This window comes from Trichosurus vulpecula, chromosome 7 (assembly GCF_011100635.1).
Source record: "Trichosurus vulpecula isolate mTriVul1 chromosome 7, mTriVul1.pri, whole genome shotgun sequence".
In the NCBI taxonomy this organism is placed as follows: Eukaryota; Metazoa; Chordata; class Mammalia; order Diprotodontia; family Phalangeridae; genus Trichosurus; species Trichosurus vulpecula.
The window spans coordinates 58584651-58607019 of record NC_050579.1 but is presented as its reverse complement, the minus strand read 5'-3'; the positions used below and the strand labels follow the sequence as shown (position 1 = coordinate 58607019).

Genomic DNA, 22369 nt, shown 5'->3' with positions numbered 1-22369 from the left:
ATAACCCTTACCTTCCAGAGCCTCAGTCCCCACATTTGTAAAATGAGGGGGTTGGACTGGATGACTCCTGAGGTCTTCTCCAGCTGTAAGCCCCATGATCCCAGCAGACTCCGGCAGAAGATTGCCACCACCACCACCACCACCACCTCCCATTCTTCAAGTGTTAGGGCCAGTAGGATCACAGGATTTTACAGTCATCTAGTCCAACCCCCTCATTTTGCAGATATGTAGACTGAAGTCACAAAGGGATCTTAGGATTTTAAGACTAGAAGTAACTTGCCTGAATTCACACAGGTACCAAGTGGCAGAGCCGGGTTTCAACCTCAAGTTTTCTGACTCCAAATCCAGAGCTTTTCATTATACCACAAAGCCTTAAGGTGACAAGTTTGTGACAACCTATCAACCTGTCTTAATACACATACACGCACACAGACACAGACACACACAGACACACACACACACACACACACACACACACACACACACCCCTTAAGATAGGCTCGTTGTTGTTGGGTTGTTTCAGTCATGTCCAACTCTAGTAAGCTAGTAAGTGCCTGAGGCCAGATGGATGGTTCTTTTTAAAAATGTATTGTACATGCTACTGCCGAGCCTGGGGTGCGGGGTGGCAGTGACAGCGCTGCCTTCTCTTCTGTTGCCTAAGTTTCTTCCATGAGATGAGAAGTGAAACCATGCAGTACGGGTGGGGTTGGGGAGAAGGCTCGAGACCCTGTAGTACAGAGGTTCCATCCTATGGTTTGGAATATAGGGGAATGGCTTATGAGATTGAAATATTCTCCTTTTAGCCCAGGAATGAGGATCCAGATGTTGTGGAGAAGAGGAAAAGAAGATCCTCCCCACCTCCCCTCTCTCTTCCTCTTTCCTCTCTCCTCTCCTCTCTCTCCTCTTTCTCCTCTCTGCTCACCTCTCTCCTTTCTCCTTCTCTCTCTCCTCTCTCTCTCCACTTTCTTTCTTTCTCTCTTCCTTCCTTCCTTCCTTCCTGTCTTTTTTTCTTCCTTTCTTCCTTCCTTCCTTCCCTCCCTCCCTTCTTTCTTTTTTCTTTCTTTCTTTCTTCTTTTCTTTCTCTCTTTCTTTCTTCTTTTCTTTCTTCCTTCCTTCCTTCCTTTCTTTTTTTCTTTCTTTCTTTCTTTCTTTCTTTCTTTCTTTCTTTCTTTCTTTCTTCCTTCCTTCCTGTCTTTCTTCCTTTCTTCCTTCCTTCCTGTCTTTCTTTCTTTCTTTCTTTCTTTCTTTCTTTCTTTCTTTCTTTCTTTCTTTCTTTCTTCCTTCCTTCCTTCCTTCCCTCCTTTCTCCTTCTTTCCTTTCTTTCTTTCTTTCTTTCTTTCTTTCTTTCTTTCTTTCTTTCTTTCTTTCTTTCTTTCCTTCTTTCTTTTTTTCTTTCTCACGGCACTCTCCTGTAGAAAGCTGGCCATGTGTTAGCTGCAACCAGCTATGCTGCTGTGTCTCAGGCAACCCTTCCCCAAGCAAGCAGCTGTGCCACATGTTAAGGTAACATCTTTTATTTGATCAAGTATGCCTGCAAGTTAACTAAGTAGTTCAAACCACCATTCTGTTCAGCCTGCTTCCCATCCATCCTTCCAACAGGGCCGTTGTTAGGAGGAAGGTGGATACAATGGCTCAGACCTCAATCATCGTCCAACATGTTTACCACCTACTGAGTCTTGGAGTTCCCATTTTAGAGATAAAGAAATGAAGCAATCTCTGGCACTTGTTGCTCAGACTTCCCCATAAGATTAACGAAGAGCAGAGTACGGGTGGCTGAGTTTTCTAATAGCTGCCATCTGGAGTCCAATCCTCTGCAGAGCAAAGACAGAGGGGGATGTGTAGATCCAGTTAATGAGATGCTGAACCAAAGGACTCCCTCAGTCTCCAGCAAAAGAAGTGATGAGAGTCAAGGGCAATTGTCATTCCCAGGATCTCTATTCTGAAATTTGTTCAGTGCTCAAGGACACAGAAGGTATGTGTAGGACATAGGATTTGAGGATCAGGAGGTAGGTTTCTTTGAACTTCTTTATTTTGCAAGCATACACAATGGGATTCATCATGGAGTTGGCATGAGACAGCAGGATGCCCAAGCAGAGCAACTCTTGGGGTATGTAAGCATCAGGGAAGAAATAAGAAACACAGTTGATGATGGACAGAGGCAGCCAGGATACGGCAAACAAGAAGAGGATAAGAAGCAGGGACTTGGCTGTCTTGAATTCCCTCCCATAGAATGCACCTGTCTCTTTAGAGCCAGTGAAGTTCTGTCTGAGCTTGTTCCGGATGACATAGAAAATGTCAATATAGATGGCACACATAATGATCAACGGGATGAGGATCCAGGTGAAAAAGCTGAAATAGACCATGTAGTCCATCCTCATCACGGAACGGAAGCGGCACGGGAGGAAGCTGGCATTCCCAGAGACCCCTGGGCTCAGTCTCTCGTTCCAGCCAAACATGGGAACCAGCCCGACCAGGATGGACACCAGCCAGCAGAACCCCAGGGCCATCCATATGATTTTCTGAGTGATCACTCTCTTGTATCTGTTGGGAGGGGAAAGAACCCATAGTTTTAAGGCAGAAATTTCTAGAGACTGGAAAGCAGAGGAGATAAGGAGAGCCAGGGAGAAAGGAGACCAAGCATTCTATCCTCAGAACTTTCTCAAGAGCAGGCTGATATCCTGTTGTTTCCACACTTGAATAATATAGATATGACAGCAAGAAGAACAGAGTAGTTTTGAATAAAAATTTCCAAACCTTCCTTGGGGTTATTTCCTTATGGCAAGAGTCATAATTGGGATAGAGAATCAGCCCGATGGCTTCATAAGAAAATTTGTAGCATGGGACCTATAGCCAGAAGGCCTGGACTTGAATCCTGGTCTTGATAGTTAATAACCTTAAGAAGGTATCATTACTTGTGTGGGTCTCAGTTTCCTCATCTGTAATAGGAGGAGGTTAGACTTGATCTCCAAATCTTATGGCTCCATTCCAAGAATTTTCAAAATTCGTGATGATATTTTCCCCAAGAACTCTTCCATCTGCCATCTTTGGTGAAAGGGGTAAGTTTCTAGAAGGGAGGGAACTGACAGAGGCCAGGCAGTAGTTACTGCAATGGAGCTCTCCTCTCCCTCTTCTTATCTTCCTAGACTGTGGCCAGGTTAGGGCAGTAAGATAGAAGGATGTAAAATGGCAGGACTGGTTCATTTGGGGAATTAGCCACACACACTGTGGTACACAAATGCAATGGAATATCACTGTGCCATGAGAAAGAACAAGTGGGGCCAATTCAGAAAATGTCAGAAGACATAGCAACTGATCCCTAGTAAAGCAACAGAGCCAAGAAAACAGCATCCACAAAGACTACAACAATGCAAATGGGCAGACCAATAAAGGCAACTGACTATGATATAATTGCAATGAACAAGCTCAGCCCAAGGGAGCAGAGAAGAAAATGCACTACTCTCATTTGTGAAGTGGGGAATAGCTATGGGTATAGACTATCATCTATGGTGTAAGATATAAACTACATTTCACCTGGTTTTGCTGAGCTCTTTTTAAAAAAATCTTTATTTCTAGGAAAACTCTCTGGGGAGGGGAGTAGGAATATATTCAGAAGTAAATGTAATATAAAAATAAAAGAAACCATTAACACTTCAAAAAAAATGGAACACAATTGATCTCTTGAGGAAGCTTGACTTTTCCACTTGGAATCCTGTTCTTTTTGCCACTTAATCAAGATCTAAGCCACTTGACAGAGGGAAAGAATCCGGTTTGGGGGACATATTTTCAAAGCACAAAACAAATAGAAAACTTTCTTGTGAGCCCACTCACCCAGTTGGGAAATGAAAGGGGGAAACGTTGCATTACAGGAGAGCAATGATCATCACCTCCTACCTCCTTACCTTTTTGTCTCTTTACCAGTGGCCTAAGCAAATAGTTTTCTGTCAATTAAAAATTCTAGAAAATTTCATGTGAATTAGATGCTTTTGATTAGAAGATACATTGATTGGGAAGCCAATCAATCTGTGAGAACAGAGCTGAGACAAGAGAACACCACTCTGCCCCTAAAGTGGGGAGAGGGAGTAGGATGAACAGACATAGAACAAAGTGCTGGATTGGGAATGGGGATAGGGGACACAGAGAGGCTTAGTTCAGTTATGCTTACATAGCAAAACTATAAATATGGGTGGGGGGGAAGGTTCTAGTTCCCTGTTCCTTCCTGCCACCTCCAGTGTCCCTTGGAATCTCCTTTTCCCATACTGGGAGTCATAGATTTGGAGTGCAAAGGACCTCACAGGCCATCTAGTCCAACCCTCTCGTTTTATAGATAAAGAAACTGTGGCTCAGAGAGGTTAAGTGACTTGCCACAGTCACAGGTAGTACATTTCAAAGGCAGGATTTGAACCTTCTGACCCTAAAGCCAATGCACTAGCCACCAGACCACACTTCCTATGTATTGTGCCAGAGCAGAGCTTTGCACATGCCACCCTCATTCCCCATAGCAACCTCACTCTCCCAAATCCCCATTCTCTTCCCTAACTCCACAGCACAGGCAGGTAAATAAGTACCTGATTGTGAGCTTGACCCTCAGGTAGCGGTCCACAGCAATGGCCACCAAGGACATGATGGAGGCGTGGGTAAAGACCAGCAGCAGACAGGTCATAAAAAGGCAGTTATAGAAATGAATGGTGATGCCCAAGCTAATCACAATGGCGAGAGGCATGACCAGCACTCCCACAGCGATGTCAGCCAGGGCCAGAGAGACAATGAAGTAGAAGGTGGTATTCTGCAGGCCTGGGTTCAACTTCACCACCCAGATGACGAGCACATTGCCTACGATGGCACAAAGTCCAATTACAATCTCTACAGTGATATACATTATGCTCCCAGGTGTCAGGGTTGTGTCGTTTCCAAGCATTTTTTTTTTTCCAGTTGGGAGATGAGTAGGTGGTGCAGGCAAGGAACCAATTGGAGGCGGTGAGGCTGGCACTAAGATATCAGTTCTATAGAGGACCTCCCCAGAAGCTCAAGATCAGCAATTGTCAAGACTCATAATTCACCCATTTCTTTTCCTTGCTAGTGGAGAGTGCTCTTGGAGACACCCTGACCCTTACAGAGTATCCACCGAAGAGCAAAGCCGTATAAACTTCTGTAAGGATTGCATCACCACTAAGATCCTGTGAGTCTTGATGGAAGGTTCTTTGCGGACTGGAGTCTTCCAAGAGTGGCTCTCCAAAGCTGTTGCTGTTGATTCCCCAAAGGGACAGTCTCAAGCTCCTTGTTTACTGCTACCCTTAAACTTCCCTCCAAGCTCCATCAAGATAAGCTCCACTCTTTGGTGGTATTTAAGGAAGTGAGATAATCAAGAGGAAGTATTGGACCAAGAAAGATCTTTGTCTGAAGGCCAAAAGGGAGGAGGGAAGACTTAGAGAAAGGAAAGAAGCTGAGTTTGTTGTAGAGATTGTCATGTATTTGAAACCCCACCAGGGATTCAAGGGAAGTGTGAAACTGGGTATGAACCTACATTTGGGGAACAAAGGGCAAACATGTGATCATCAAGTAGGATTCCTGGCATTATGCTGACTTTACAAGAGAATTTCTGATCAACAAACTTGAACAAAATGCCTACTATGTGCAGAGCCCTGTGTCCAGTTCTAGGGAAAATACAAGGGCTGTGTGAAACATGATCACTGCCTTCAAAGAGTTTACAATACATGACAAATGCATAAGAATCCTCAAGGAGCTTATACTCTAATGGAGAAGTAACATATAAAAGAAGCTGAAAAGCAGGGTAGTGAGAAGGGCCCAGGTGCAAAAGGAAATCATCAAGTGGTTATCGGACGTTTCAAAGTGGATATCCCAAAAGGCATCTCAAACTCAACATGGCGAAAACAGAACTCATTATCTCCTATTATACTCCTTTCCCTAACTTCTATGGTCAAAGTATCCCGGGTCAAGGATACCACCATTTTTCCAGTCACTAATATTCACAACCTTGGAATCACCCTCAGCTCCTCATTCTTCCCTTCCCCCACACATTCCATCAGTCACCAAATCCTATTGATTTTATGTCCATCACACTTCTCACATTCCCCTACTTCACTCACACATCCATTTCTCTATGTCAGAACTTCGTCACCTCTCAAAGGATTGTTGCAATCATCTCCTCTTCAGTTTCCTTCCTCCAGCTTGCCCAATCCATTCTTCATACATCTGTCAAAGCACAGATCTGACCATGATGCTTCTCCATTTAATATACCCAATGGCTTTGTATTATGTTCAGAATCAAATACAAACTCCTCTCTGTTTGGCATGTAAAGCCCTTCACAACCTATCTCCAACCTGCCTTTCTAGCCTTATTATACATTAACCCCTTTCACACAAAACTGACTTTCCTTTTTTTTCTTTCTTTATCATTATTTATTTATTTAATATTTTCAGTTTTCAGCATTAATTTTCACAAGAGTTTGAATTACAAATTTTCTCCCCATTTCTACCCTCCCCCTCACTCCAAGATGGCATGTATTCTGATTGCCCCATTCCCCAGTCAACCCATCCTTCTGTCACCCCATTCCCCCCCATCCCCTTTTCCCTTACTTTCTTATAGGGCAAGATAGATTTCTATGCCCCATTCCCTGTATATCTAATTTCCTAGTTGCTTGCCAAAACTTTTTTTTGAACATCTGCTTTTAAAACTTTGAGTTCCAAATTCTCTCCCCTCTTCTCTCCCCACCCACCCTCCGTAAGAAGTCAAGCAATTCAACATAGGCCACATGTGTATCATTATGCAAAACCCTTCCACAGTACTCACGTTGTGAAAGGCTAACTACTTTGCTCCTTCCTATCCTATCCCCCTTTATCCAATTTTCTCCTTGACCCTGTCCCTTTTCAAAAGCGTTTGCTTTTGATTACCTCCTCCCCCATCTGCCCTCCCTTCTATCATTCCTCATTTTTTATCTCCTTCCTCCTTCTTTCCTGTGGGGTAAGATATGCAATTGAATGTGTATGTTATTCCCTCCTCAGGTCAAATCCGATGAGAGCAAGATTCACTCATTCCCCCTCACCTGGCCCCTCTTCCCTCCCAACAAAACTGCTTTTTCTTGCCACTTTTATGTGAGATAATTTACCCCATTCTCTCTCTCCCCTTCTCCCTCTCTCAATTTATTCCTCTCTCATCCCTTAATTTGATTTTATTTTTTTTAGATATCATCCCTTCATATTCAACTCACACTGTGCCCTCTGTCTATACATACATGTATATTCCCTTCAGGTACCCTAATACTGAGGTCTCATGAATTATACACATCATCTTTCCATGTAGGAATGTTAAAAAAAACAGTTCAACTTTAGTAAGTCCCTTATGATTTCTCTTTCTTGATTACCTTTTCATGCTTCCCTTGATTCTTGTGTTTGAAAGTCAACTTTTCTATTCAGCTCTGGTCTTTTCACTGAGAAAGCTTGAAAGTCCTCTATTTTATTGAAAATCCATATTTTTCCTTGGAGCATGATACTCAGTTTTGCTGGGTAGGTGATTCTTGGTTTTAATCCTAGCTCCATTGACCTCCGGAATATCATATTCCAAGCCCTTCAATACCTTAATGTAGAAGCTGCTAGATCTTGTGTTATTCTGATTGTGTTTCCACAATACTCAAATTGTTTCTTTCTGGCTGCTTGCAGTATTTTCTGGAAGCTCTGGAATTTGGTGACAATATTCCTAGGAGCTTTCTTTTTGGGATCTTTTTGAGGAGGTGATTGGTGGATTCTTTCAATTTCTATTTTACCCTCTGGCTCTAGAATATCAGGGCAGTTCTCCTTGATAATTTCTTGAAAGATTATGTCTAGGCTCTTTTCTGGATCATGGCTTTCAGGTAGTCCAATACTTTTTAAATTATCTCTCCTGGATCTGTTCTCCAGGTCAGTGGTTTTTCCAATGAGATATTTCACATTGTCTTCCATTTTTTCATTCCTTTGGTTCTGTTTTATAATATCTTGATTTCTCATCAAGTCACTAGCTTCCACTTGCTCCAGTCTAATTTTTAAGGTAGTATTTTCTTCAGTGGTCTTTTGGACCTCCTTTTCCATTTGGCTAATTCTGCCTTTCAAGGCATTCTTCTCCTCATTGGCTTTTTGGAGTTCTTTTGCCATTTGAGTTAGTCTATTTTTTAAGGTGTTATTTTCTTCAGTATTTTTTGGGTCTCCTTTAGCAAGTCATTGACTTGTTTTTCATGGTTTTCTCACATCATTCTCATTTTTCTTCCCAACTTTTCCTCTACTTCTCAAACTTGCTTTTCCAAATCCTTTTTGAGCTCTTCCATGGCCTGAGACCAGTTCATATTTTTCTTGGAGGCTTTTGATGTAGGCTCTTTGACTTTGTTGACTTCTTCTGGCTGTATGTTTTGGTCTTCATTGTCACCAAAGAAAGATTCCAAAGTCTGAGCCTGAATCTGAGTCCATTTTCACTGCCTGGCCATGCTCCCAGCCAACTACTTGACCCTTGAGTTTTTTGTGGGGGTATGATTGCTTGTAGAGAATACCATGTCCCAAGCTTGAGGGGTTGCACTGTTGTTTTCAGAGCTATTTCTATACAGCAAGCCCTGCCACACCTGTGCTCCTCCTCCCCCAAGAACCTCCAACCGGAACACCAACTCCGATCTTAAGCAGGCTGTGCACTCCTGCTCTGATCAGCCACTTAATTCCTCCCATCAGGTGGGGCCTGAAGCAGCTGCAGCTCTAGTTCTGTAGCTGCACCTCCCCCCGCTCCCCCCCGGGCGGTGGCCGAACTGCAAACTCCTTTCACTCTGTCCCATCAGCTTTTCCCACTAACCTTCTCTGTCTTCTTTTATGTTTGTGGGTTGAGAAGTCTGGTAACTGCCACAGCTCACTGATTCAGGGTGCTAGGGCCTGTTCCGCCTGGCTCCTGGTCTGGGTGGTCTGGGCACAGTCCATGCTGGGCTCTGCTCCACTCCACTCCCAGTTCCGTGGGATAGACCTTACCCAGCGACCATCCAGGCTGTCCTGGGCTGGAGCCCTGCTTCCCTCTACTATTCCCGGGGTTCTGCAGCTCTAGAATTTGTTCAGAGCAATTTTTTATAGGTTTTTGGAGGGACCTGGGGGCGGAGCTCATGCAAGTCCCTGCTTTCCAGTCGCCATCTTGGCTCCGCCCCCCCAAAGCTGACTTTCTTGCTCTTCCCTACATGTGACACTCCATTTCCCACCTCCATGGGTTTTTTTTTTTCAGTCTGTCCCTCGTTCCTACTCATTGCTACCTTATAAAATCTTCAGTTTTCTTCAAAGCTCAGCTCAAGCCCCACCTCCTAAGTGAGGCCTTTCTGGATCCCTGTCCCTCTAGCTGCCAGGGTCTCTCCCTTTAAACTACCTTGTACTTAACTTGAATCTATTTTATACATATTGATCTCGTACTGCTCATACATACATATATATATATATATATATATATCTGTTGTCTCCTAAGGAAGCTATCTGAAGACAGAGACTATTTCAAATAGAGACTAGTTGTCTTTGTATCCCTAGGACCTAGGGCAGTTCTTGACATACAGCAGGCATATAATATATGTTTGTTGGTTGAATGATTGACCTTGAATTCCAGGTTAAGGAATGTCAACTTCACTTGGTAGACAATAGGGAGCCCCTGAAAGAAGGGGTTTTTTGGGGTTTTTTTGGCAGGGCAATTGGGGTTAAGTGACTTGCCCAAGGACACACAGCTATTATGTGTCAAGTGTCTGAGGCCAGATTTGAACTCAGGTCTTTCTGACTCCAGGGCCGGTGCTCTACTCACTACAGAAAGAAGGGTTTTAAAGAGAAGAGTGACATTACCAGATCTATGCACCAGGATAACGTCCGAGAGTCATCCCATACATGAAAGATGGTTTGGCAGGGGAAGAGAGTACAGGCAGGAAGGAGAGCTATGGGAAACTATTGTTGGAATCCAGGCACGTCGCGATGAGAGGCTACTGTGATGTTAGCTGTGGGAAAGGAGGAGGGAAGGAAGACACATCGGCTTTGGAATCAGGTCACCTTGACCAAGTCACTGCATCTCTGGCGTCTCACCTTGAATCTCAAAAGCACACATTGTTAAGTTTTCAGCGTAAGCACTTACACTGAAATCAGCAAACGTTGTTGATTGCCTAGACTTAAGAAAGTGATGGACGAAATATTTATAATGCAGACTTAAAGACTGTGCCATGGGTACATTTTTTTTTTCAGAAAGCCGGTCATTAAACATTTACCAGCACATCCCTTCCTCAGATTCCTAATCTATAAGTTGAGGACATTGGACCAGATGATTCTAAGATCCCTTCCAGCTCTAAATCTCTAGCTCTACAACCCTTTAAGCAACAAAGCTGCTATCAATGCTTTTTAAAAGATTGTAGACCACCTGTGGGGAACCTGCAGCTTTAAGGCCACATGCAACCCTCTAGGTCCTCAAGTGCAGCCCTTTGACTGAATCCAAACTTCACAGAACAAATCCCCTAAATAAAAGGATTTATTCTGTAAAACTTGGACTCAGTCAAAAGGCTACACCCGAGGACCTAAAAGGCCAAATGTGGTCTAGGGACCTCAGGCTCCCCACCCCTGCTGTAGACTAGAGAGAATATAAGAGAAATACCCACACAATTTTCAAAAAGGAACAAAGAATCAGAGATTACAAACTATAGGCCAGTGAGCTTGACTTTGATTTTGGCAAAAGTCTTGGGACTTATTATTAAAAGGATAGTTAATGAATGTCTAGAAAAAGAGAAAGAGAGCTCAGGATACAGCCTTGGGAGACAGCCACGTTTCGTGGTCAGGAGATAAAATGATGGCCTACCAAAAAAGAATGAGAAGGAGCAGGCAGACAGATGAGAACCAAGAACCAAGAGTGGACAGCTTCACAGAAACCAAGGACGAGGGATGGAGTTAAACTGTTAGAAACTGTAGAAAGGGCAAGTAGAAGGAGAAACTTATAAAGGGCTGTTGAATTGGAGACAATAACTCCAAGTAAATGGTGAGGTTCAAAGGCAAAATACAAAGGACTGAGAAGTGAGTGGTAGGTGAGTCAATGGAGGAGACAGTCCAGTCTGCTTCTGGCTTTTTAGGTGTGAGGAGGCTAGCTAAAGGAATAGATGGCAAGGTTAAGTGAAGGGTTTTTTTTTTAATGAGACAGAAGATCTGGCCATATTTGAAAGTTTTAGGGAATAAGTCATTGGATAAGAAGATACTAGAAATGAAAGTGGTAATGGACAATAAGCAAGGTCTTCCGTTGAATCAGGAGAGAATGGTTTCAAGGGCACAAGTAGTGGGGTTGGTTTTAGCAAGAATGGTCACCTCTTCCACTGAGATTGGGGCAAAGGAGGGAAGAATGGAGATGATGTCAAGGGGCTATTATGAGGGTATATTGTGGGGAAAAGAAGGAGCAAAAATAAATGGCCCCTATTTTCTAAAGAAAGGAGCAAAAATAAATGGCCCTCATTTTCTAGAGAAGGGTGGCGGTGTAGGAGTCTGGTAGAAAGGAGGAAATTTGGAACACCCATCAAAGGGAATGTAATAGTTAATCAGGGAAGAAAACAGAATCACCGCACAGCAATAACAGGTTCAGTTGAGATTAAATAAGTTAGAAAATATAGTGGATTCAATGAGCAGAGTTGCATGGTTTTTCTCCAGTAGCATTCAGAAGCCTGTAAGAAGGAATAGAGAAGGTTGATTACGAGGGGAACCTAGGGTTGGGGCTTAACAAGGCAAGAATGATGATAGGACAAGGGGCAGGGGAAAGCAAGTGTTTAAGTGCCTACCATGTGCCAGGCACTGTGCTAAGTACTATCTCTTTTGATCCTCATAAATGTAAAGTTTTGCTCTTGAGTACAAAAAAAATCAATTCCACAAATATAAAATGGTGGAGGCATGGGTGGATAGAGAACAGTTTTTCTGGAAAGGTGGAAGTTTTCATGAATTGCAAGACTGAAATGAACCAATAATGTGATGTGGTAGTCACAAAAGTTCATTCAGGCTAGGACTGCCTTGGATGGGGTATGGCTTCCAGGAATGCCCAAGTGTTGATTCCATTGTACTCTGCCCTCGTGAGATCTCTCTTGGGATAGTGTGTTAAGTTGTGGGCACCTTGGCCTAAGAAGGACATTGATAAAACTAAAGAGGGCATCCAGAGGAGGGCAAACAGGATAACAAAGAACATGTTCATGACATATAAGTATGGGTTGAAGGAATTAAACATGTGCAGCCCAGAGAAAAGAAAATTCATGGGGACATGATAGTTGTGCTGTGGAGGGGGTATAAAAGTGGTTCTGTCTTGTCTGGCCCCAGCGAACAGAATTAGGAGCAGGTCAATTTAGACTTAATGTCAGGAAAAGCTTCCTAACAATTAGAGTTGCCCAAGAGTAGAATGGCTTTCCCTGCGAGATGGTGGGGTCCCCCTCCTTTGAGGTCTTCAAGCTGAGGCTAGACAACCAACCACTTGTTGGGTTTGTAAGAGTGGGAATCCTTTCATCTAGAGTGAAGAATAGATGACCACTGTGGTCCTTTCCAACTTTCAAGTTTTATGAGTCTGGGAAGGTCAATGGAAGGAGGAATCCAAGTGGGGAAGACTTGGACATGTTTGTAGGCCCCAGTAGATGAAAAGGGAATGAAAAATAGAGGGGGATGACTATGAGGGAAAGCTGTTGGAGGAGAAGGACACAAGTAGAGAGGTTGCCTTTGGTTGAGAAGGGCTAGATCTTCATCAGAGCCTAGGAAGGAGAGGATAGTGACAGCATGCCCTCTATACAAATAGGGGCATTTGGAACAGGGGGTGGATTTAGGGTGGAAGATCATGAGTTCTGTTTTGAAGATGCTGAGTGTCCAATGCCAGCAGGACATCAAAGAAGAGATATCCAGGGGACAGTCACGGGTGTGGAACCAATCACACCAACTCAGAATCTGAGAGACCTCAGTAGCCATCCATTCCAACCTATACCTCAAAGGAGTCCCCATGATGACATATCTAAGAGGTAGACCTCTAGCTTCTGCTTGAAGACCTTCAGTGACAGGGAACTCACCACCTTATGAAGCAGCACATTTCACTTTAGAACATCTTGAACTATTGTGAATTTTTTCCTGACATCTAGTCTAAATTTGTCTCTTCACAAATTCCAACCACTATTCTTGGCTTTGTGCTCTGAGGCCAAACAAAAATAAGTCTAATCTCTTACAGATGACAACCTTTCAAGTATTGGAACAGAGCTATTGCATCTCTCACTTCCCTGCCTCCATCTCCACTTTGTCTTCTCTGCTGCAGCCTAAGCATCCTCAATTTCTTCACCCAGTTCTCATACCTGAGGCCTCAAGGCCTTTCACTGTACCAGTTGTGCTCATATGGACGCTCAAGTTTATCAATGTCCTTAAACCCTGGTACTCCAGATGTGCTCTGACCAGGGCAGAATAAAGAGGGACCATCACTTTTTCCTAGCAGCTATGACTCCCTTAATGAAGTCTGCATTGTATCAGCTGTTCTGGATGTAATAGCATCATCCTGTTGAGTTTGAGGCCACTAAAACCCCAAGATCCTCTTCTGACACGCTTTTGTCTAACCATGTCTCTTTTTTGCTCAACTGGCAAGGCTGACTTTTTGAACTCACACGCAAGACTTGATTCTGTTGAATTTTATCTTTTTAGGTCTAATATTCTAACCTGTCAAGATCTTTTTAGCTGCTAACTCCATCACTAGGTGTATCAGCTAACCCTCTCAGTGAAAATTTGACCTTACCATTCTCTTAAGCTATTGTCCTATATCTCTTTCCCTTTCATAGCCAAACTCCTAGAAAAAATCTGTCTACACATGATGTTTCCACTTTCCTCTCACTCACTTTTCTTTTTTTCTTTTTTTGGAGGGGGGAGGGCAGGGCAATTAAGGTTAAGTGACTTGCCCAAGGTCACACAGCTAGTAAGCGTGTCAAGTGTCTGAGGGCAGATTTGAACACAGGTATTCCTGTCTCCAGCGCCGGCCCTCTACTCACTGTGCCACCTACCTTCCCTGTCTCACTCACTTTTCACCCTTTTTCAATCTGGCTTTTGTCCTCATTACTTAACTGAATTGTTTAAGATAACCAGTAATCCTTACAGATTGATAAGGTTACCAGGGAAAATGACCTCATTTTATTCCTCTTCCTTCTTGACCTCTCAGCAGCATTGGAAATCCTCCCCAGATTTCCATGGCACTTTCTGGTTTTTTTCTCCTCCTTATACAACTGTTTCTTCTCAATCTGCTTCGCTGGATCATCATACACAGTCCCTCACCCACTATGGGAGGGTGTACCCCGAGGTCTTTTCTGGGCCCACTTCTCTCTGATACTCCCTCTATTGATATCTTATCAGATCTTGTTATCTCTATGAAGATGAATCCCACATCTATACATCCAGCCCTAGTCTCTCTTCTGAACTTTAGTCCTATATCACCAACTGCCAACTGGACATCTCCAACTAGATATCCCATAGGCATCATAAATTCAACATATCCCAAACAGAACTCATTATCTGACACCTCCCAAATCCTCTGCTTTTTTCTAACTTCGTTATTTCAAGGGCGCTAAATAAACTTGTTTTTACACACCTATGTGCAATGAGAAGACACAAGTAGCCTTTTTTTTTTTTTTTTTTTTGCTTTCTAAGATTGCTAAATTTCCTCAAGGCCAGAGCTGTGAAGGCCAAAGAAATGAAGGCCCACTGCCCCTATTCTCAGATTACTACTAGGATCTTCAGGCATTCTTCCTATGAAGACCTCTTTGGCCACTGTCCTAAGGAAAACTCTTCCTAGGACATTGTATATTGCTGTTCAGTCATGTCTTCATGAATTTATTTGGGGTTTTCTTGGCAAAGATACAGGAATGGTTTTCCATGTTCTTCTCCAGCTCATTTCGCAGATGAGGAAACTGAGGCAAACAAGGTTAAGTAACTTGCCCGGGGTCACACAGCTAGGAAGTGTCTGAGGCCAGATTTGAATTCAGGAAGATGAGTCTTCCTGACTCCAGGTCCAGGGCTCTACCCACTGAGCCACCTAGCTATCCTGAGAAAAGTTTGTAGGGCATCCTTAAAATCAGAAAATGTAAAAGCTGGAAGAAACCTAAGGGACTGTGTGGCTCAGCCTTCTCTTTTTACCAATAAGAAGATTGAGCTTCGGAAAGACCCAGGGACTTGCTTCAACGTGAAATAGGGTCTTCCTAACTCCAGACCTGGAGCTCTATCCACTGCGCCATCTAGTGCCCATACTGTGTGTCATGCTAGAGTCATTCCAGTTATTTTCAGGAGTCCAGTGACTCATAAAGCCTTTAGCGTGACTACATTTAAACTTGATAGTAGAAGGACAGGGCAGGAAAAAGTCTGGGGACCTATAATGTAAGTCATTTTCTGGGTAGAGTTAGGAAAGGGACATGAGAATTATAAAATCTTGAATTAGCAAGCAATCCTCTCCTGAGAAGAAAGGGGACCATTCACAGCTACCCCAGGGCTGACTTCAAATGTGTCAGCCCCTTCCCTTTTGCCATGGGTTCTCTCTGCCCTAAACCCAGAGAGAAGCTCAGAAGGGATGCCTGACCTGCTTCCTAAGCCGAAAAGAATGATGAAGAGGAAATCAGGTCAGTATAGAATAATAAAAACGTAGCTAACATTTGCATGGTATTCTAAGGTTTGCAAAGTACTTTTATATACACTGATTAGATCCTCATAATAACCTTTTGAGATAGGTGCAATTTTTATTCCCACTTTATATATAATGAAGGCTGAGTTGTGACAAAAAAGAAAAGAACCCAAAGTGTAAGGAATTTGAGGGAAGAGAGTCTGGTCCGGTAGCAGCTCCCCCTCTCCCCCAGCAATCCCCTGGGGCAGGGAGAGGGGAAGAGGTACCCATTCAGGGGTATTGCAAGGTTGAAATGAGATAATGGATATAAAGCATTTTGTGAACCCTAAAGCACTATATAAATGCTTATTATCTGCCAGGCTGGTAATGACTTCATTCCCTCTTCTATCTATCTATCTATCTATCTATCTATCTATCTATCTATCTATCAATCTATCTACCTATCTATAGATACCCATATCTATGGATTAGATATGGATATCTATCTATATATATCTAATCTATTTATATGTCTGTCTGTCTGTCTCTATTCTATTCTATCCCCAGCTTCTATTAGAATCCTGCTGAGTTCAAGCAGAATTATAGAGCAATCTGGGCTAGTAAACACAACCGGGCTATGGGAGGGAGGGGAACGTCTACGCACACTTTTAAGTTTAATCTTCCTTATTAATACTTTCTTAAATCTAGGCAATCAACAAAGCAATAAACCAAGCCATCACTTGTACCATTTCTGAGTAAATGCTCACAATGAAAACTGAACAATGAATTCTTGAAGCTGGCTGGGGCTGGCTTCAGCACATCTCTGTAAGAGGAAAGGATCTCATTCGGTGTTGTCATCAGACGCCATAGGTTCAATGATCATCTCTATGCATATGATTCCCAGATCTTTACCACCAGCCATAGCTTCTCTCCTGAGCTCCAGTCTGGAATCACCAGCTGCCTTTTGTACATCTCAGATTGGATATCTCCACAGGCATCTCAAGCCCTACATGTTCAAGACTGAGCTCATCTTTCCCCCCAAACCCTCCTCTCTTCCCAAATTTCCTATGATTGCAAAAGGCATCATTCTCCTCCCAATCACCCAGGCTCAAAACCTGTGTCCTCCTCAACTCTTTACTGCCCCACTGAAGTTTGGAAATTAGGAATTGCCATGAGGCTATTCCCACCATTGGCCGCAAGATGGCATCACATTCCTACTTCCACTCTGTGCCCCAGGCACTCTTCCCAAATCCTGATAAGCCAAGGAGAAAATAAAAGAGATTTATGGAGTCTTAAACTGAAACTCTAAAATATTAGCCTGCTGACTGGGGCTTGCTGCTGGGGATACGGATGGGAACAAGGAAGGAGAAGGGGAAGACTGGGGGATTTGAGCTGCCCAAAAGTGGCTTTGACAGGAGACAGTGGGTTTTTCCTCCCTGGAAGTTTTGTAGAAAAGGCAAGCACTGAAAAATAAAGAGAGGATTCTTGTACAAGTTTCATTTGGAGCAGATGGCCTCTGGGGTTTAGACTTGTTGGGTAACCCTCATTCGCAGATTCTGAGTCTGTGATTCTCCACCCGTATGCAAGGTAGTGACTTCCAAGGCTTCCCACCCGTCCACTTGGCTCACACCTCGCTGTCCAGCCCCCAGCGCTCTAAGACCTAGGCATTCTTTGAACTGTATCCCAAACAATCAGAGGGCTTGCACCTGCCACTCCCAAATTCCACAGAGCTGGACACTTGTTTACAAAAATTCTCGAAGTTACATGTACAGAGTCAAACATCACTCAGTTCAGCAGGGGTGGTACACAGATCTGGCTTCTAAAGCAGTTTGCTGTGCTGCTTTTTCCCCAGTTCATCCTCCCTTTAAAAGCCCAGGTCCAATTTTCCCTTGCTTAGTTAGGAAGCAAAGTCCTCTATGGACGGTCCCAGATACATTCTTTATTCTCAAGTCTAAAGTGTTCTTGCTGTTACCCAAACCCTGCCTGACTCAGCTCCCCTTCCGTCCCGGGTTTCTGCCCACACAACTTCCCTAATCTCTTCCTTCTCTTGACAAAATAGCCCCCAGCAACTTCTCTGAACTGCCTTTTTCTCGGAAGCTTTCCTATTTTTCTGAATTCACAGTTCCTCTGAAGAAACTCCAAGTAAGTCTTCTACACACATCCCATACTTTCCTGCTTTTGTGACTTTGCTCAAAGTGATTGATTCCTTTGAAGCAGGACTGTACAATGGAAAAAAAAGAACTAGCCATGAGATTGTAGGAAGTGGGCTCTAATCTTGGTTCCACTACTTTACTACCTAGGAAGCCTTGGGCAAGTCATTTAACCGCCCCGTGACTGTTTCCTCACCTGTAAAATGAGGGGGCTTCAGTGAGATGGTTTCTCACCTGCCCTCTATCTCTAAGTCTGTGGTCTTATAACCAAGAACACTCTTCTCTGTCTCTACCTCTGGAAAGCTAACTCAACCAATCCACAGCCTCCCACTTTTTTTCTTGCAGGGGGGAAGGCAGGGCAATTGGGGTGAAGTGACTTGCCCAAGGTCACACAACTAGTAAGTGTCAAGTGTCTGAGGTCAGATTTTTTAACTCAGATCCTGCTGACTCTAGGGCCGGTGCTCTGCTCACTTCGCCACCCAGCTGCTCTGGCCTCCTACTTTCATGAACCTTTCTGTGATTTTATCTCCCTCTTTCCTCCTCAGAGCTCAATTAGGATTTTCTGCTCTCATAGGCTGATCAGTGTATTATTCCGAGTTAAAAAAAAAATTATTCTTTTATGCATGCTAGACTGAGTTCCAGGACAGCAGGGACTCTATTTTATTGAAAATTTGCATCTTCCCTAGTTCACAGCACAGGCTTCTGTGCATAGTAGATGTTGGTTTGTTACCTTCTGAATTTACAACTTCAGTGCCCCGAGTGATACCCATCACCCAAAGCTTCTCATCTCTTCCTAGATTCCCACACACTCAGAGCCCACTCTCTCCCCCTCCAAGCCATGATTTTTAAATATTCACATCTATAAAAGAATTATATTTAGACTGTCCTGACCCTAGCCAGACTAGGGTTAAGCTTAATCCACATGTGATTCAGGAGAAACAACATCTGGAAAGCTCAGTGTGAGCACAAGGAGATCTGATGGTAAATAAGGTCCAGGACGAGGCCTGAAATGAGACCTTTAGGGAATAGTTTTCAAGGCAACGTTTGAAACATCAATATTGATGACATCTTTTAATTGTATCCTTAGCCGTGGTCCCAACTAAATGGAATGATCTAACTTCTCTAAATTTCAAGGATGTGAATCAGTTCACGCCAAACCTTCGATGATTCTTCATTGCCTGTGGAGTGCAATCCAACCCAAATTCTTAGCCTCTCGTTCAAGAGCCTCTACAATCTGACCGTAATTTACTTTCCCAATTTTTTCTAGTCTTCCTTCCCTTCTGATATTTGGAAAGCACTCCTATGCTATCTAATCTGCCTCTTGCCGTGCCCTTATCTCTCCCAGGACATCGGCATGTACGGTGTGCAAATAATGGGAAAAGAGCAAACTGAAAAGATTGTATGGTTTTAAAACTTGTCACATTTGCATGTTTGACAGCCCTCCCAGTCTTTTCATAGCTAGAATTTGCTGAGTGGTTTAACACCTACTTAGATGCAATAATTAATTAAAATAGGAAGCAACCAAAAGTCCTTCCTCTTCCCCCTCTGTCCCACCCCACTACAGCCACACCCCAGATAAGGCCCCCAGGCCCAGCCCTGCCTTATTTTCCTGGGTGAATAGCCCTCCCAGCCATGGTCAGTGGCTTTTAGGTGTTCAAGGGTCTTCCCCATGAGGACTGGGGGGGCGGGAAGGAAGCCATATCTCAGGGTTTCCCTTCCCTCTCAATTAAATTTCTCTTAATTATTTCTTGCATTATTTTCACATCATGAATTACAAAGAGTATTTGAGGGGTTCACCACCGCTCTTCATTTCTTACCAAGGTACACTTTAGATTTTCTCTACTAATGCCCCAAATGCCGCTTCGTCCTGGAAGCTGTCTCCAGCCCTGGAATCCACACATTGGAAGTACTCTGAGTGCTTACTGCCTCTCCTTCTGATTGAATGAATCCTCTCAGAACCTTCATTTAAGGAGGACTTCGAGGCCAGTGCCATTTCATTGTTCTCTGGACTGCACTCTGGACTTTCTCTACCAGATACTTTCATGAGTTCCTCCCTCCCTCCCCACTTCGGCTTGCTCTTATGTGTTGTCTTCCACCATTAGAGGGTAAGTTCCTTGAAGGCAGGAGCTGTCTTTCTTCTGATACTTTCATTCTCAGCTAAGCTTGGTGCTTAGCACATGGTGATCACTTGGTGATTTTTTGTGGACTTGACTTGATTTCATTGCCCTGGGCACCAAAATTGTGAGTCATGGTTCTGAGTACACCCACCTCCTGCTCCATGAAGAGCTTCCCAGTTCCCCTCAGCTAGGGAAACCAGAGGCAGCTACGTGGTGGCTCAGTGATAGAGTCTGGAAGACCTGAGTTCAAATCTGACCTCAGACATTTACAAGCTGTATGACCCTGGGCTAGTCACTTAACCTCTGTTTGCCTTAGTCCACCGGGGAAGGAAATGGCAGACCACTCCTGTCTTTGCCAAGAAAACCCCATGGGGGTCATGAAAAATCAGACACAATTAAACAACAATAGACAAACTCAACTTCCTTGTATTTCTCAATTTCTCTCCTTTTCTAGGCATTTATATCATAATTGGTATTATAGTTACTTTCTGTATGTCTTCTCTCCCCTACCAGCTTTTAAGCTCTTAAAAAGCAGAGATTGTGACATTAACTGTGTGGGTAAGTTATTCTACCACTCTGAGCCTCAGTTTCCTCATCTGCAAAAGGGGAACAGTATTCATACCTCCCAACAGTGGTCAGTGGCTTCCAGGTGTCCAAGGGTCCATCCCCTTGAGGTTTGCAAGGCAGGGTTTCCATTCCCCCTCAATTAAATTTCTCTTCATTATTTCTTGTATTTTTACATCATGAATTACAAAGGTTATTAGAAAAGTACAAGTGCTCAGCTTGGCACGTAGTAGGGTATAATAAATGCTTGTTGATCGACTGACCAACCTCCTGGAGTTCCTTGGAGGAAAGCTCTTCATAGCCCTTCAAGTTTTATCTCTAGAAAAGCAAGCCATCAGCATTCTCATGACTCATATTTGCATCCTCCACTCATTCAGCACCAAGCAGATGCATGATAGAATGTTTGCTGAACGGGCATTTAGTCCTCCAAGGTGAGGCCGAGGCCCAGGCAGCTCCTGCATTAGAAAGCCACTTTTACCAGAGCTCCCATGCGCCTTGTGCTTGTTGCACCAGATGAGCTAGTTTCCACTTGGAAGTGCAAGACACAGGCCTCCTGGGTCTGGAAGGGGCAGCAGTGGTCAGATCTGGAGAGGCCCCACACTGGGCAAGGACAAGGTTAATGGTCAGCCTCTCAAAGGAGAGGACCGGCTCCTGCTGCCAGCTTTAGAAAATGAAAGTGTCCAGAGGCCTTTGTTGAAAGTCAGTCATCTCTTTCTATCCCTGCCCTGTAGTTCGGCAGGAAGCATGAGCTTCCCCTTGCTTTGGAGCGACATGTCAATATTGCGAATGGTGCCAAGGAAACACAGGCGGGGCCTCTGGGTGGACACTCCAGAGAGGCCTGTTGCTGGCGCCTCAGCAAGGAGGGGGGGAGCAGTGGACAAAGGGACTTTCAGAGCCATAATTCTTCTCCCAGATGTTAACCCTTCCATGTAATTGGCACCAATTGTCCCCAGGCCCTTTGTTTTCCAAACCGTGGGAGTGCTAAAGGGAAAAATCTTACAGAACTTATGTACCTAAAGAGTCGGGCTGCTCTAAGGACTTATCGGTGCTTCCAGCTCCCTCCTGCTCTCTTCTAGGGGGCCACACAGAGCATCCTGCATCTCCCCACCAGGATTCAGCCACCTCTGGGGTATAACATGGGGCAATAGTGGATGGCCATTAAAAGGGAGCTATGGAAGGACCCAGGCACACTCCTGTCTCCTTCCTCAGCCCCAAGTACCCTGTTCTCTGAAACCACAGGGTCACGCTTGACTCACCCTCACCCCTTACATCCAACTCAGTCGTCCATCCGTCCTCCACCATTTTGATCCTATTTGTCTCTTCCTCTCCACGCAACTGGTCCCCATGCTAATTCAGGAACTCATCACCTCTTGACTACTAAATCAATAATTTCCTGGTTGATCTCCCCAGCCTCAAGTCTCTCTCCTCTCCAATCCATGCTCCACATGGCCGTCAGAGTGATTTTCCTAAAGCTTGTGTCTGATGGTGCCACTTCCTTATTCAATTAACTCCAGGGGCTCCCTATTAATCACCCCTGGCTCCAACCTGCTTATTCTGATCACATGATACATTATTCCCCTTCAAACACAAACTGAATTCTTCTAGATTCTTCTAGAGATTCTTCATACAATATAACTCCACCATCTCTTCTCCCATGCCTGATAAAACTTCCTCTTATCTCTGCCTCTCAAGAAGCCCTACTTTGTGTCAAGGCTCAGCTCAACTTTCTGATTTGAGCCCTTTCCTAATGACTGCCCTCGAACCCCACCCCACTCCAGCATCCTCTCCAAAAGGACCTCATCTTTACTTTGTGTATGTTTTGTATTTCACTATATATATATACATATATATACATACATACATATATATATACATACATATATATATATATATATATATAGTCACCTCCATAGAACGGCCATCTCCTTGAATATAGGGACTGT

The 22369-nt window shown here is 43.9% G+C and overlaps 1 protein-coding gene across 1 annotated transcript; it reads right to left on the bottom strand.

Moving 5' to 3' along the window:
* Nucleotides 1-1498: 1498 nt before the first annotated feature.
* Nucleotides 1499-5304, bottom strand: ADORA3 (adenosine A3 receptor). Its single transcript, XM_036765803.1, has 2 exons — nt 4566-5304; nt 1499-2541 (listed from the first exon to the last, which is right to left on the bottom strand). Exons 1-2 carry the CDS (start codon nt 4913-4915, stop codon nt 1935-1937), a joined length of 957 nt encoding a protein of 318 aa, XP_036621698.1. The 5' UTR covers nt 4916-5304; the 3' UTR covers nt 1499-1934.
* Nucleotides 5305-22369: the final 17065 nt, after the last annotated feature.